The 17,484-nt window shown below is 41.4% G+C and overlaps 1 protein-coding gene across 1 annotated transcript in view; it reads left to right on the forward strand.

The window, feature by feature from the left end:
- Positions 1 to 17,484, forward strand: part of gpc5a (glypican 5a) — a 118,503-nt gene that overhangs the window by 28,658 nt on the left and 72,361 nt on the right. The window contains exons 3-6 of the mRNA XM_061036019.1: positions 627 to 1,087; positions 1,176 to 1,409; positions 2,863 to 2,999; positions 3,093 to 3,218. Of these exons, the coding sequence (XP_060892002.1) occupies positions 627 to 1,087; positions 1,176 to 1,409; positions 2,863 to 2,999; positions 3,093 to 3,218 (958 nt within the window). The remainder of the gene's footprint in view (positions 1 to 626; positions 1,088 to 1,175; positions 1,410 to 2,862; positions 3,000 to 3,092; positions 3,219 to 17,484) is intronic.

Raw genomic sequence — 17,484 nt, forward strand, 5'->3', positions numbered from 1 at the left:
GTTCAGCTTTTGATTAGAGAACAAATTGCTTCCCTGCACGGACTCTGTTCCTTATTCTGAGAAGACACAGGGGGCTGCGACTCCTGCTGGGACCCCTGAAGACTCTCTCTTCTCTTCTCTTCTCTTCTCTGGAAATACAAACTTAACAAGGGCACTGCATATTGACTACCCCTGTTCATATATCACTTCAGTAGTTTCAGCTTCTGGTGTTGCCAGAAAGTGAATATTTAGGCTTTCATTTGCCTCTGCATTTCTTGCTCTCAACACACAGCAAGGACAATGTAAAGGTTAAACCAGTGTTTTAAAACATGAGCCCTACTTCTTTGACGCACTTTGCATCCATTCTTAATCTTTGCAGACAACTGTAGGGGCTTCCACTAAACGTGCATGCTCTTACTTCTTGTCATTGTCTTCATTACAGACATGATCCCTGTCTAGATAGCTAAAGAGTAACATTGTTTTTGACTGGAAACGGAAGTCTCGCTCTGAAATCTAAAGTGTTAAAATGTGGCTGATGTTTAAAAATGTCAACCTTGCAATGATAGCGTTCTATTAAGTCCCTCTGTAATCATTTGTCTTTCTTTCTACATTTGTCTCTCTCTCTTTTTCTGCTGTCCATTCCACAGAGACCTTCGAGGTCCTGATGAGGCAGGCAGAGAATTACACCAGCACCATCCTCCACGAGTCGTACCGCACCATGGCTGATCGGGCTGTGGGCCCCGTGCAGGAACTCTTCACTGACATCGGTCTCTTCCTGCTGGGCTCTGAACTCAACGTTGATGACTTGGTGCAGAGATTTTTCGATTCTCTCTTCCCGCTGGTCTACAATCACCTCATCAACCCGGGCCTCAGTGACATCTCATCGGGCTATGCCGAGTGTGTCAGGTTGTCTAGGCGGGATGTGCGACCCTTCGGTGCAGCGCCAGGACTCCTGGCAGATCAGATTGCTCGCTCTGGGGTCTCTGGGAAGCTTCTGCTTCAAGCACTTCACCTTGGCATCGAGGTCATCAACACCACCGACCACCTGCAGCTGAGCCGAGAGTGCAGGCGGGCCCTTCTCAAGATGCACTACTGTCCTCACTGCCAGGTACAGACGCATGTCTCTGAAGTTTATCGATCAGACTTAATGACAGTCTTTACCGGAATCACTGATCTCAAAGTCATTTTCTCTACAGGGATTAACCCAGGCCAAGCCCTGCATGGGGTACTGCCTGAACGTGATGCGCGGCTGTTTAGCCAGCATGGCGGAGATTGATGCTCACTGGAGGGAGTTTGTTCGCTCACTTGAGGGCCTGTCAGGGCGGATGCAGGGACCCCAGGATTTAGAACAAGTGCTGCTGGGGGTTCACACGCTGCTTCATGATGCTGTCGGACACGCTCAGAAAAATGGACCTCGTCTCTCAGCACAGGTCAGGTCGACTTAGTAGATAGATTTAGTTCAGTCCATATATTATACTAATATGCACAAGGATAGATGATGGTGCATCCTGTATCCTTTCTCATAATCCAGCCCCCATCTGAACCAAAATTGATGTCAGTGATTAATAATACTTTAAAAATGTTAATGTAAAGCAGTAGTACTCAGCTGGTTAGACTTAAGAGCCACATTGACCAAAAAATATTTCTGCAAGAGCCACAATCAAAAAACCTCTTTCTTCCCTGAAGTATGTGTGGGAAACACAGTGACTTGACTTGCAAACAATCATCTGACAATGTTTCCCTTTTTAAAATAATTACTTTGGATTTTTCTTTCCGCAGTGCTCCTCATATATCCATTGGTGCTCCCTTTAGGTGAAATCTCTTCCCTCTGAAACACATGTTTAAGACCCTTAAAAAGTCATTTTTATTCCTGGTAGTTTATTATTAATTTTTAGTGTAACACACACATTGCCTATCTAGAATGAAAAGCTCGATAATGTGTCCTGTATATACTCTCTTACCGCCTCGAAAATCCCTTTTTCCTGAATGGGAGACTTTTTGGGGGCTTTTTGGGACAGTGAAAACCAGTACAGAGATCTGACAGAGTAAACAGAAGCAGAGAAAAGAAGTAGATGAAAAAGCATTTTATTCGACCCTGGAGAGATCTTAAATCTAATTTGTGTTCCAGCTTCAAGCTACTTTTCATATAAATTTATGTTGTGAAGACCAAAGATAAATTGCTTTACAGATATAGGTTAGTCAGGTTAGATCAATCCATAACTCTTTAGAAATGACATCTGTGTGGGCAGATCCAGGTGGATCAGACACTCCATAGATAATCCAACCATGAAGTAATAGCATCACTTTCTGTCAGCATAACATTTACTCGTTATGAAACCTCTCACAATGGATTCTTTTACTGAACCAAACCATGTCTCCATTTGTCATGAAGACACGACAGCTCTATCTTGTGGTCGTCATGTGTCACTGCAGCCTAACAGGCCGCACATGCATTACATTAGAAATGGGATATGATAGGCTGTGCTGCACTAATAGCACTTAGAGTAAACAGCTGTCACTCAGACATCTAAATGAGGGACTATTTGTCAGGCACCAGTATAGATTAGCCTTTAATAATGTTACAATGTTACAATTCACTTAGCAGATGCTTTTATCCAAAGCGACATACATCATAGACTACTTGTATTGTACTCATAAAGTACAATCCATTCATACACCACCGAAGCAGAGGGAGCAATGTGGGGTTAAGTGTCTCGCCCAAGGACACATCGGACATGTTGCTCAGCTGGGGATCGAACCCTCAACCTTCCAGTCGAGAGGCGACGACGCTACCAACTGAGCCACAGCCGCCCATACTAATAATTCTGCACGTTTTCCCTCAGTGTTTGGACTTAAAACTGTGTGCGTCTCTTTGGGTAATAGGTGCACAAACTGTGTGGCCCTGCGAGCAGGAAGCCTGTGCAGTCAGTCAGCATCCAGCACAGCAGCAGCAGCAGAGAGTCCCTGCCTCTAAAAGGCCCTGTTAGAGTGTCAGGGGACTCGCTCGCTGTCAAAAGAAGGTGAGTGAGTGAAAGATAACAGATGTGTTGCCTCGAGAGATGTGTCATTTTAGGATTTCAGTTCATTAAAGCTGCAATTTGACACCTTTTCAGGGACTTCCTGAACAGTTTACGTCTCTACCGAACGTACTACGGGGGCCTGGCCGATCAGCTGTGTGTGAGCGAGCTGGCTTCTGGTGACGGGCTCTCCTGCTGGAATGGGACGGACATTGTAAAGAGGTTTGTGTTATACAGGGTCAATAGTACAAATGACACATTCAATTACTCCATCGTCAAGTGGCTTATGGTAACAATCCTCCTGAGTTTTTAAAATCACCCACGGTTCAGTCAGATTGAAATCTTGTGGCCAAAATCCACAACACATTTGCTTCAAACCAATCACTAAGCCCTCACATGCATGAGGCATTTATTTTTTTTGACATTTTTATTCATTAATATTTGATCCTTTAATCTATGTCCCATCTTTTAGACAGATATTGTGTCAGTACCTTACTCTGAAAAAGTGGCATTACATAAAACCATCACGTTGTCTTGAGCCTATGGAGGTGCACACTCCCAACACTCCATAATATAACTGCATTTCTTGAACTGCAACTGGAAAATGAATCACTTCAAATCATCCTCATTCTGTCCATAACATGTTTTACTTGTTACTTTACCCAGTTGTTTGAAACTGACTGTGCAGAATGGTGTAAATGCAGTGTTAAGAGACAGTAGAAGTGTTTTAATGTTAATCTAGTAGAGGTTAAAGTTCATATCTATCTATCTATCTATCTTTATTGAAATCTTATGACATAACAATAATAATAATTGTTTTGTAGCCATTTCTCCAAAACAAAGATTTTTGTGTCTCAAATATGATTCCTGTTTTACTTCTAAACTGTGTCATTTTGTTGAAGACCCTGCCTTGCCCTATGATTATTTGCCCACAAGCAGAAAAGCCAACAGTAGTGAAAAATAACCTCAGCATAGGACCCAGCAGCCTCCCAGAAACACTTTAACACTAAAACAAATCTGAACATGAAACCTGAAAGACAGGGAGAGAGAAATGTGCTTGTTTTGTTGCTCCAACACCAGTACAATAGATTTATTATGTCAGCCATCATCGTTTGTGCACAAATACAGTTAAACAAACCTGCCGCTGTGAAGGAACTATTTTCAGATCAGATGACTCCATCAGCTCTCGTCCCCCCTTTAGGAATACTCTTTTTGGATGCATACATCCAATCTTCATTGATGTCAGATCCCCGGATGAATAAATGAATATGCAGAACATTACTAGCAAACAGGAATGAAGTCGGTGACTGCTCTTGATTTGTTGATAGAATTGATGTAAAAATGTATCAGTAGATTCATTGTGAGAGGGATTCAAGAGAAAAAGAAAGTTAAAAAAAACAAACTGCATGGACGTAGATTCAGTGATGTCACCCATTGGTTTTTGAAGAAGCCTTATGAAGCCCAATGGTGATTGTCGCAATATTGGAAATGCCGACTCCTCCTAACTTCGGCTAATTGAGCAGCAGACAAAGACGTGGTCTATCGTTATTCTTAGTTGCTGAAACATGCACATTTAGCTTTTCCAGCTTTCCATCTAGCGAACATATTCCAAACGATATATCATAACGAAACAAAACCAACCGTTTAAAGGGATGATATGCGACTGTCAGAGTAGATGTCCAGTAGATGTTGCACTTTTTTTTGTTTTTAGTGTATTTAATAATGTTTAAAATCTCACATATTATAACTTAAAGGCCATTATTATGATTTTAAGCCTAGCCTCCTCGCAAACAGCTACAAATAAGGAAATTCAGCCGTACCAATTCTAATGCCTAATTATGCAAAACTCATAATCAAAATGGGTGACTTATAAAAAATGTATTCCCCCCCTCCCCCTTGTTTTTTTTTAAAGAAATTGCGACCACAACTGTATTTTGAACCGGACTGTAAACATGTTTATTTGTCCTACTTGGGTCCTAATGGGGACACTTCAGAAGAACAACGGGGGGTTTCTGCTTGATGAAAAAAAAAAAAAAACCTTGGTGCTGCAGCCTGTGACAGAATAGTAAATGGTTTTATTTCCTCATAAAACAACATTAAAGACTTATTGTTGTTTTTCTTTCAAAGTAATATACAAGTCAGGATGTTCAAAGGACAAAAAGTTTCATATTTCATGCCAGGGAATGGATTTAGTTTGATAACGTTATATATTTTTCAGCCACAGAGACGTCTCTATGTGTGACTCTACAAGAGTCGACCATTTGTACACTATTTGACCATTCTCTAAACACACACACACACACACACACACACACACACACACACACACACACACACACACTGCCCATACAAACAGCTGACACAGGTGTAGGATTATTCTATTAAGTGTTGTTGCTTCTACACATAGATCTTGGATATGAATGGTTTTGAACCGCCGCAGACAAACTGGCCTCTCTCGTAGTATCCGTCAGCAGCCCTGTCTCCATTACATCACCACTCTCCATCTTAGCTGTGCTGTCATCACTCAAGGACCCCTTCATATATCCTCAGTCTGTGGTTGTTCCTCTGAACTGTCAGCTGCTGTCAGCGCTGCAGAAATGGCAAGTAGGCCAGTATTTCAAACCACGCTGAGGCTTGTGTTGCCAGTTTGGGTTAGACGCTGCATTTTGAAGGATGACAGCCTTGTTCGGATTGTTTCACAGCTGCTGTGTGAAGGTAAGAAAGAAAGTGAAAGAGAGCGCTGGGGTCATTCTGGATAGGGATGCATAGATCAGACCTTTTTGTTCCAGTTAATGATTCCTGGGCTTTTTTTAATGGGCTAATAAAGAGTACCAAGAGGACCAATCAGATAGCTTTGTTTATTTTATAAACTGGATGCCCTTTTGTATGGAGGAGACTAGGATCCTTCTTTTATGTGAGAGTCAAGATCAGACTTTTCCTTGTCCTGTAAAACAGAAAGGAACAAGTTGAGACATAAATATTTTGTTATACAGGATTATTAAAATGATAGATTATTTTGCAGTTCGCAACATTTTTAAAAAATAATCCTTTAAATTAACCAGAATTGTGATTAATGAATTAACCTTTTAGATGCCGCAACAAATTGGTCAGACAAATACAATTCCAGTATGAAACAATACGACTGCATCAAACGAGAACAAATGAACACCATAAAGTCACAACTAATGCAAGCAAATTTGATTCATTATTATTTATTGTTTTGACATTATACCACCACCCAAACAAACTTTGGCATTTATATATTGTAGGTAGCTGAAGAATGAAGCAAGCATGAAATACCTCTAATAATAATAAGTTGAAACTTAAGTCTGACACAGGATGTCGTGCCTCAATGTATAAGTCAAATGCAATTGGATTGAATAGATCAACCCCAGATCAGACCTTCTGTCATGATTTCCGATCCAGTTAGTTTTTATAGTAATTACTCTTTATACACAGATTATGAATTAAAAAGGTTTTTATTGGCAATTTTATAAAAACAACAAAAGGCAGTTGAGCAGTTCTTCAGTAGCAACATCGAGACAAAGTCTAAACACAAAAAACGCAGTGAAGGCACTATATTACAAAAAACACTAAAGCACACAAATCACATGCTAATAGTTAAATAACAGTTACTGCACAGTCATAGTAGATGAAAAGTTTTATCAACGATGAAGTGCTGATGTGATTAAGATGGGTTAGGGTTTTGGGCTTGGGGTATTGTGTGTTTGCTTTTATAGTAAGGTCTCTCCTTCCTTGAAAATGCAGAATCTGTAGGCTCAGGACAGGATTTGGTATCTAAATTGTTTTTGAGTAGTAGAATAGTACTTTTCTATGAAATTATCAAAACTATGACTAAAAAGTTTATCTTACATTTTATAAAACCTGGAAAGCAGAGGTATTGGTTTGTAGTTGAAAATAGATGTCTCTCTCTACTTTTGTTAATAGTATTAACTTGTGCTGTTTTCATTTTTGAGGGACATTAACCAGTTTGAAAGGATTTTTTTGCAGATATACTGTATGTTAAGGGTTCAGATTTCTTCTGTTATCCAACCCATCCCCCCTCGGAGTTCATCTGATGATTCTTTAATTAATGACTTTAAACAGATATCTGAATGAAGTGAAGATAACAACCCTCTTCGATGTAATCACTCCACTCTCGCTCCTCAAGTCGTTTTTTGCACCATAAACAAAGGCAATAAAGAGGAAGTCTTGGCCAGAAGTCCTTTACCGCTGACCCTCACCTACACCAAACGACCTGGAAAGTTGCCAATCATTCCCTGAGGTTATATCATCATCAGACGATAACTGATGAGTTCCAAGTTTGATCTCTACCAATTTCTGATAGAGGTATCTGTCCATCCATTTTCCGCCGTTGACTACTTGCGTGTTTCATTTTTCATTCTTTCCCAACATATCACCCCAAGTTTCCATTACAAAGGAGGCAGTCGTCTCAGAGAATAGAGACGTTTTGGTGATGTGCTGGAGAAAGAGGCAGAGCAGCAGGCTGCAGGCTGTCTATCATCTCTGCCAGCAGGCTCTGGGAAATGTTTACGGTCTGCAGGCTTCCTCCTCTCAGCTCTCTAACCCTCCTTTCTCTTTTCCTCATTCAACACTTATTGATAAGGACTCATTCACCTCAGGTTCACTCGCAGGTTTTCATTTTGATTTGATCATTACCGGGAAAAAAAAAACAAGTAGAGGCAGAAAGCTGAGGAATAGAGAGACATTAAGAACCTGGGGAAAACGAGGCTCGGAGGAGACTATCGAGCCGAGTCCCTGTAGCTGAGCGGGCTTCCTGCAGATCTACAACCCTGTGCTGCTTTCTATTAGCCTCCAACCATAGATGAGTGGCTGGGAGTCAACACAAGCTGAGACTAAAGCAATAAATAACCTCCTGCCTACGGGTCATAACCCAACATCCACTGAGAGAGAGGGGGAATAAAACTCACTACCGGATGGTGGCTGATTTACAGAGGCTTATCGAGGCCTCAGAGGCCTTAAACGATTGGTGCAGTTGTTGTGTGTGTGTGTTTGTGTGTGTGTTTGTGTGTGTGTGAAACTGTACATTTCAATGTGCTCAGATGCCTTTTATTACAGCGGCTTGTGCCTGCTGGTGCAGATTGTTTTGTGGTCTTTAAAAGTAGTGAGTTGCGTCAGAGCTTTGACTTATTTAATAAAGTGGGATGAACACAAAAAACATGACTCAGGAGATGGAGACTTAAGAGAGATTTAATGCACGTCCTCATCTGGGTCCACGGTAAACAACAAGATAAAGAACAATCAGATAAGATCACAGAGGAAGAACACACGCAGCTTTCATCTTGGCGTCTCTGTGAATGCAGATGATGGGAGCCTGACTTTAGGGGAGATCCGGTAAACACATTTGTTTTCTTTCTTTGTTTTCCTCTCTTACACACTCTTACCGGGAGGGAGAAAAAAAAAAAAAACGGAAAACAGATTGGACAAGAATTTTCTGATTAGTTTTCTTTCCTATTAGCACTTTTGTCATCTTTTGTGACAGCTAATTTCACCTGAAATAATCCAACGTTGAGTCATTGAACTGAAGTAATGTGCAGGCTGGTTATTGTGCTCACAGCAACAATGAGAAATAACAGCAAAAATGAGACTCAATCTAAAATACCTGCGGAACAAACAACATCCGATATTTTGTCTGTTTTGCTCCAGGAGGTCATTACAGGTTCCTGAGATTTGTGTGCTGGAGCTGGATATCTAAGCCGAATACTGTTTTGGAAATATGTGTGTTATGTACCGAAACCTGATCTTGTTATCAGTTATTCACACATTTCAAGCAAAGTTTAGACTTGAATGCGTTATTTTTGCAGAGCTCGTTCGTTCTTTGTCATTTGTGTTTCAACTGCAGTGAGGATTTTGACGACTTTTGGCTTCTTTTCTGAAACCTGCAGTACATCATGTGCTTTAGCCTTACAAGCTGTAAAAATGATAGTACCTTTCTAGTTTAAGAGTTGCCTATTTTTGCATGTAGCCGAGTAAGAATGAATAAAGAGCAAAGAAGACTAAAAGAAAATTGAAAGGATTGCAATGATGCTGAGGTGCTGTGATATTTTCTCTCCAGGCACATCAATAATCGTCAGTTGTTAGTTATAGCTGATCGAGATTAGAAAACAGTCTTTTCTAGAAGCAGGTTCTCGTTTTTAAAAGTAAGACCTTGGAGAAGTTTAGATATCGGATCATCACAAGCATCGGAAGATTGTAATTCAGCCCCAGTTTACTGCTGTAAAGGTTGTTGTTTTTTTTGGGGGGGGGGGGGGGGTTTGTTATGTACAAACATTAGTCTCACTGGAAGACTGATTAAAACATTCTTGTGATTTATGCTTCTGGACAGCCAGAGGTGACGAATAAAACGAGGGATCATTCCTCAAAGTGTTTCAGTGATGGTGATCTTCTTTGGCTGGAGACACTGTCCCTGTCAGGGCAAAAAGGTTAGCACGTTCCCACATGCCTCCTCCATCCGTCATGGATACACACACACTGGAGTAATGGCAGGTTGCCATGAGCCATGAGCTGGCTTCATTCACACATACATACATACACACACACACACACACACACACTCACCAGTATTTTCTTTGTTTCTTTGTTGCAGTAACTGACAAAGGCAGAAATTGCGCTTGTCATGGGATTACAGAGACCCTCGTTCCTTTTTTTACTCGCCACACATTTGATTCCTAATGCAGTTTGACGTCTCATCATAAGGAAATCTATTTAGAAATATGTTTCTTTCCCACACTTCCTGCCAATGGGGGACAACAACCAGGAGTTATAGCAGTGCTAAAAAGCTACAGCCTCAACAAGTAAAAAAAGAGTGATGTTTTATTCATGAAAACCTCCTCCGGTGTAGACTCGCTTTAATTCATCCCCACCTGCAGTCTGTCTCACGGCTGCCAACACACACCAGGTGTTTGGCGCTGTGTTTATTCTTTCAAAGAGCCTTTTTCTAATTGAGTACAACAGTTTTTTTATTTCTACGATAATCAGGCAACTGACCTTGCCTGCTGTTGGAGTTTAACATGGAGGGATCACTGCTGTGGGGTGATTTTTCTTCCAGTATGATTTGAAAAAGATGCTTGAAGACAGGCGGGCAGATAAGAGTGTGGCCTTTCTTGTTACAGGCCACCCTTCATGCTGGAGTGGGTGTCTGAGCACTGATCTATGACCCCTCCCGTGTCTCTTCCCTGCCCGGTTAATCCTGAAGAGGTTAATGACATGGTAATAAGAGCTCTGGAGCTGCACTGCAGGCCTCTCGTCTGTGTGAGCAGTTAGCAGAGGAACAGATCCACTGAAAATGATTCTATAAATGTAGAATTTTTTTAAAATGTTCATCTATTTCCATACGTTCTCTTCTGTTATTTTGTATTCCTCACTCGACTGTTTTGTTATTTACATATCTGTCATATTTGTCTCATTTGCTTTTCCATCAACACGCGAGATGTGACACTCAGGTGATTTCCCGGTGCTTAACAGAAATGACAGCTTTTAAGCTCTCCTAATAGGAATCCACTGAAGAAGCATCAAGAGATTAGGTTATTCCAGCCTGCTCAGGGAACATACTTCTTCATTTGAGGGATGTCAGAGGGAGCCTTGCTGCAAAATCCACAACGTGTTCCCGTCAGGGGACAGCTTGTGTGGAATAATAAGTAATTCCCATCCTTTTTCTGCTTGTTGTGACCTCTTAAAAGTTATCAGTACATACATTTTCAATAGATTACTAGATTGAGACCTTTAGTTTTAGGAAACAGTGTTTTGGACTGATGACATGTTTCTGAAGTTAGGGCAGAAAATGAATGCAAATTCTGTACAACCTATGATTTGCATGTGTTTTAATAGACAATACTTTCTTCACAACACGATCCTACTGAGACCTGAGTAACTTTATTTTTAAATTATTAAACATCAAACACAAAGGTGTGTAACCCTTCTGGTATCTAACCCTATACTTGACTTTGTACTTTATGTCAGACCCATAGGTCCATATCGTTATAATATAAACTATCTCAATTATGAACCATACATCACGGTTATCATTCATCACTTTTATTGAGTGGCCAAGTCCCGTTTATTGCAAGAGAATGAGTTACCACTTTAAATATGTTTCTACTTATTGATTTAAACTCAGAATAAGAGAAATGCAGTACATTCAAAGAAACTGGTTATAATGTAGAGCAGCAAGATCTGTTCGACCCCAAAATTGACTTAATAAAGACGAGGGTTAAGAATAAATAATGTCAAACTCACACAACATTTGCTAATAGTAGAAAACTCCTCGTAATGCTGCATCAAAGTCTATAACAGTGGGCTCGCTATTGTTCAGTTCACATATTAATGCACAGTCTCCATCCATAAATAAACCTGCTGGCAGAGCTATAGGCCCATTCAGTCAAATGACTGTGGTCATTACAGTCGTAAATCCTTGTGCTTCAGCCTTCTTTACATGCTGTTGCGGTGCTCTATAACCAGCAGGTGGAGCTCCACACTTTGGGGTATAGATGCACAGACACACACACACACACACACACACACACACACACACCAGAGACACATGCCAGATTGCTGATCCCTCCTCTGCCTCTTTGCATCCGTTGTGATGATGTACGCCGCAGAGTGGTGCTTCTTATCCACGTTGTTCCTGACAGTGACAGACAGAAAACAGAATTTAAGTGATAAACAGACACGCTGCAGAACATCAAGTCTCACACCGCCTCCTCCTGTGTTCGTTTTGCTGTGATGAACTGACCTAATTTTGAACGGAAAAGGAATAACCTTTTAAACATGTGCTGTCAGATATATTATGCATAGCTGTCCTCGCAGTCACTCTCACGCAAGAAAGAAAGAGAGTTGTTTCCCTTCATGCTGTGAAAAAAACAACTTTGGAGAAAAAAAAAATGTACAGTGTACCTAAAGGCCAACAAGAGTTCATAAAGTGCAATACAAATATAGCCGTGGGTTTTCTCTTCATCCCGCCTGTGAACAAACCCTGTAATTTCGTGTTGTTTTTTTGGCTCTTAAAAACCACCATTCTAGAGTGTTTTGACACACTATAGACTAACTCTTTTAACACCAGTAGCAAGAAAACACTCACAAGTACTCACCCTAAAATAAGACAAAAGGAGAAGGACAGATTTGTTTGGGCTGATTGGAGAGCTTTGATTGAGCGAGAGCGAGAGAAAGAGGGGAAGAGGAGGGAGACAGGGAAAGATGAGAGGCAGACGGAAGAGGAGAGGGGACGTTCTTGAAGAGCTTGCGACAGCTGGCTACTGCAGATAACCACAAAACCACCAGAGCACTTGAGGTCTGGGTGCTGCATGGCTAGAGTTCCACTCCAACATGACCTTATATCCTGCCCGGGTTTAGACGCAGGGGCTCGGTCAGAGTACCACATCCTGACGATTATCCCAAGTGACAGAATCAAGAACTCTGTCCGGCTGACTAAATTGAGTTCATAAGTCCCTCTCGAATGTGTGTGTGTGTGTGCGTGCGTGTGTGCGTGTGTCACTACTTTAGCCCACTCCTGTTCTGCCGAATTATGCATGATTGCTCTGCACAGATACATTTTCAATCTAGCTTTCTGGAAAAGGGAGATCTCATTTATTTTGTGCTCAGATATTATCCCTGATGTTGCTGCAGAAACTGCCAGCGAGAGCAGGAGGAGAGGAGACAGTAAACTCTGGACTTGGCTGATGGTTGCAGGTTGTGCATGTATGTGTGTGTCCTTCTAGTTTCCATTCATTTTTCAGTGAGTCCACTCCCTCCTTGAGTTGGACGCCTGCCTCCAGCATCTGGAGCAGATTGTGACCCTGCAGAGTGCCAGGTATCAGGACATTAACAACCAAGGCCTTATTGTCCACTGATGAGCTGTCAGAGCACACACCCATCGCCCCGGTGTGTGATATCCGTTTGCCTCCGTCTACTGCGAGCACGCCAGACTTGGTCCCCGCGGAGCACTCTTCCTCTTTACCTCCAGATATAAATCAGAGGCTGCTGGCAAAAGGGGGGACAAAGAGTTGGAAAAGATGTGCAGTTGATGCTCATAAAGAGGGAGCAGAGGTAGCACGTCTTTAGCGAGAGAACCCTGAGTGTGAATGAGATCTGTTTGTTTCGCGATTAAAAAAAAAAAAACGTAAAGAATTGCAGGTGCTGACGAAAAGAAAGTGCTGCCTCGTGATTTAATCACAAGGACACGGCAACATTGTGGGGAAAACAAAAGCTGTTTCTCACATTTGTTCACACCACTGAGCAGTAAATATTAAAACTAATGGAGTCATTTCTGTTATGGACATGTGCAAAAAAGATCCTGATATATCGTTCCAGGTTTTATTTTCTCCTGTAGGTTTTTCTTCCTGGTATAGAGACAATCATAATGTTGGAATGAATACAGAATAAAAGCTAAGTGCCTAATATTGAATTCAACACTTTCCCTGCAGTAGCTCTAAGCACGCATGAATTAGAGTTGCTTGCCGTCTTATCAAGGGCGCCTTATTTCACATCGACTCTACGGCTACATGTGAACCGTATCCATGTTGAGTTCTGCTCCAGAAGTGACTTAATTTCTCTCTTGCAGGAGTGCGGCTGGAAACAAAGACTGCCGTATCTTTTCTTACGATTGTGTTGGTTTATCTCGCAGCTGCAGGCTTTTGTCAATGCGTGTGGGTTCCCCTCTGTTCCTTTGATTTTCCACTCATTTGTTAACTAAACATGCTTCCCATTTACCGGCACAAAGTGAAAAATGTAGTAGTCATTAAGTATTCATTACCTGTGCAATTTGTTTCTTCTTGATGCACTTTTAGCCTGGAGAATATTCTGCATGCGGAGGTAGCTCGCGTTTGGAATATTGACAAGTGTCTAAATGCAACCTTAATTGCTCCGCGGTTTTATTTTTTATTGTTTCACAGAAAAGTTTCAGCCAGGCAATATTGCAGCTTGTATTAAAAATATTCCTCTAACAACATATTCCCTTAACAAAAAGCAGCAGTCATTGGAGGTCTTCTCTGTCCATATCAGGGATTTTGTTCCCACAGAAGACTCAGCACCTCTTTATAAGTGGAAACCTACCTTTTAGCCCCCGACCTAAGCTGAAAGCTGGGTGTGAATATGCTCTCATTAACCCCCCCCCCCCCACACACACACACACACACACAGACAGTAAAAGGCCTGAGTCCCGAGGCTCCCCGAGTATTAATCTAAATAGCTCTTTCATCCCTCTGACGTAAACACAAATGTCTCCAAACAACAATATAGCACACCGCGGGATGCCCTCAGACCACACTTTGCTCTCTTATCATTGTCCCTGAAATGTTGTCCTACAGTCTCTATGGAAACCAAGCCGGCCTTATTAAAAAAAAAAGTTTCACCTTCTCTGAGTCTGCCCTTTACCTGACAGCCAAGATAAACGAGCAGGGTCCTGGGAGGAAGGCAACACAAACATGCATCTCTGCTCAGTGGCCCGTGCTCATTGGCTCCCCGCTGGAAGCCCTTATTTACCTTAATGCAGGGAGGAGGCGTGAAGAAAGGGAGGATGAGGAGGAACAAGAAAGTGTGTGTGTTTGTGTGTGAGGGATTGTGATTACTCTCAATCCCTCCCATCAACAACCTTGAACCCACGCTGCAATAAAAAAAAAAGGAAGACAAAAGTAGCAAACAACTCTTTCTGGCCCCCACATTGCACGCGGGCCAGATGATGTCATATGTCACCTTCAGCTAATGAAGGTGATGATGACATGCATGAGCGCCGCATACGTTCACCATCTGCTCGGTTCCAGCACGGTGGAGCCGCTCCTGCACAATGCTGCAGAGAGGAGGCGAGGCACGTCTGTATACCGCCGTACCCAGAGTCCCCTGACGCGTGTGAAAAACCGCCGCCTGCATTCCGATGACTTACCGCCAGTTTAATCATTCCTTCACACCACAAAGTGACCCGTCTCTGAGGCCTCTTATTTTATATCACCTGAGCAAACAGCACAAGTCTGCTGATGGGAGAGTGGTCAGTCACCACAAGAGAAATCACAACAACGCCTGTTTGGAACCCAAAACACGCTGAGGGTGATAAATGATGCAAGAATTTGCCTCACTGGTTTTATTACAGTCGACTTTTTTCTGTTTCCTTTTTATTTGAATAAAAAGGAAAGACAATGGATAAATGTCAGGTATAAGGAGATTAAGATCGCCACTAAATGACAAACATCATTTCAGGGTTAACAAAGAAATAAGACGGTATTACTTAAAAGGATTCTACAGGATAATTACTGTAAATATGAAATGTCTACACCTCTCATAGCATTATACTGTTTGATTCATCTTCTCTAGGGAATTACTTTATTCTAGTATCAGCACACCTAACATTTCAATTATTAATAACATAACATATTTAAAAAAATATGAGTATGTTTGAAGCAAGAAGAGCAGTATTTCAAAACAACAGAGCGGAGTGAGTTGGATGTGAAAAGGTGCTGCAACCAATGACTGCTTGATTATAGATTTATCTACTGATCATGTTCTTGATATAAATAGTATTGTAAAAAAAAAAGAAATGTATCACATTGTTATTAAAAATGCAAATTAGCGCCAGTGGCAAGTGGACCCATGGACAGCGGCTGTAGTCCTCTAACCAGGTGGCATGGGTTCAAATCCAACCCGTTGCTCCTTTCCTGCATGTCACTCCCCACTCTCTCTGTCCCTGATTTCTGACTCTATCCACCGTCCTATATCTCTACAATAAAAGTATTAAAATCCTAAAAATAAATCTTAAAAATAAATAATAAAATAATACATACAAATGTAAATCTTCATATTCTGAATGCTTGAACTGTGCATTGTTCTTTTCTTTTGCACCATGACAATGATTTAAGTGATAAATGACATCTATTGATTGACAACCCTGAATAACTCAGACAATCAATTCAGCTTAAAGGTGAAAAATAATCAATGGGTCACTTTACTTATGCACGTTTACCAAATGTTTGTCAGAGAAACATGCCAGTATGGGTTTAAACATCTGATTTCAAAATGTAACTTTTAATACTAACTAACAGACACTAATATAACAGAGACTGTAACAGAGGAAATAACTATGGACAACTGAGTTAAGGAAAAAAGATTGACTGATTTCTTCTTCTTTTTAAAATAACATTCAGCACAGTTTTGCTATATTCTCTTGGGAAATTGTCTTTGAAACAAAAAAAAAAGATATTTAAAAAAAACCTGCAGGCCATGTTTATTTGTCATTTCAAACTTCTTTTATGGTTCCTGTATTGAAACTTGAGTGAAAAAGTGTTCTCTGATTGATTACAGTGGGAAAATGAAGCCACTTTGTTGTAGCTGCAGGTTATGGAAGATTTGATTGACAGGTGCTTGACTCCAGCTGTGGAGCTGTGTGGAAAAAAAGAGGCGACTGAAGATGATCTTTGGGTAATATCAGATGACCTTTTCGAGCTTCTGAAACTATCCGTCTCCACGGGGCTTCTCTCCTCCTCCTGTCATGTCCTGACATTTTTTTTTTTTAAGTCTTCCTCTTCTCTCTCTTTCCTATCTCCTCCTCTTTTCTCTCCCCGTGTCTGTGTCTGGCGAGTGGAGTTTCTGCGAGTTGGCAGCCTGTATCTGATCCCGAAGTAATTTACTGGTCGAGATAAGGAAGTGGTGCACACAGTCTTTTGTTGTAGTCCTTTCTGACAGGGCAATCTGAAGCCCACAGAGACCAAATTGGAGGGAATTTTTGACACAGGAGAGAGAGAGAGAGAGAAAGATGTGAGGATAGTGTAAGAAAAATTAAACACTAAGCTTGTAATAATCACCAGAGACTGCAGGTTTAATTTGTTTAAAGACATGCCTGTTCCATTTATTTTTAGTAGAGGAAATACCAGCAAACGAAGCATGGGAGTTAAGGGTAAGGCGGTCTTGTTTATTGTTGGGTTTATTATCTAGCTAGCTGAGACATTGTTAGCACAAATGTATACACCTTTGGTCGTCTCTTTTAATTATACTTTTGTTGCATATTTTGTATTTCTGAGAAAATTAAACAATTCGATTTCTACCTTTTTGCCTTGGAACAAACCCACTTGTATTAGCTTATATTCGCATGTGTGTGTGTGTGTGTGTGTGTGTGTGTGTGTGTGTGTGTGTGTGTGAGTGTGTGTGTGTGTCTTGCGTCTGGTACAATTTTGGCCAGCAGAGCTCTTTTTCTCCCCCTCGCCTCTCATGCAGGCAGACAGACAGGCCAGGCAGACAAGGGTCATTGCCTCAGGGGTATCTTAGAGAAATGCTGCTCTGCTGTGGGCGAAGAGAAATATGAAAGAGACCCTAAATCAAGACACAGGGCCCCATGAATCATGTCAGCCGGCGAGCTGAAGAAGAGGGATGAGACCATCTGTAGCAGCATATGAATGGCTAACTGACTCACAGTGCTGTTGACACAAGCTGAAGAAGTGTGAAGAGGTTGTGAAGATTAGCGCCGCTG

Source organism: Labrus mixtus, chromosome 1 (assembly GCF_963584025.1).
Source record: "Labrus mixtus chromosome 1, fLabMix1.1, whole genome shotgun sequence".
NCBI lineage: Eukaryota > Metazoa > Chordata > Actinopteri > Labriformes > Labridae > Labrus > Labrus mixtus.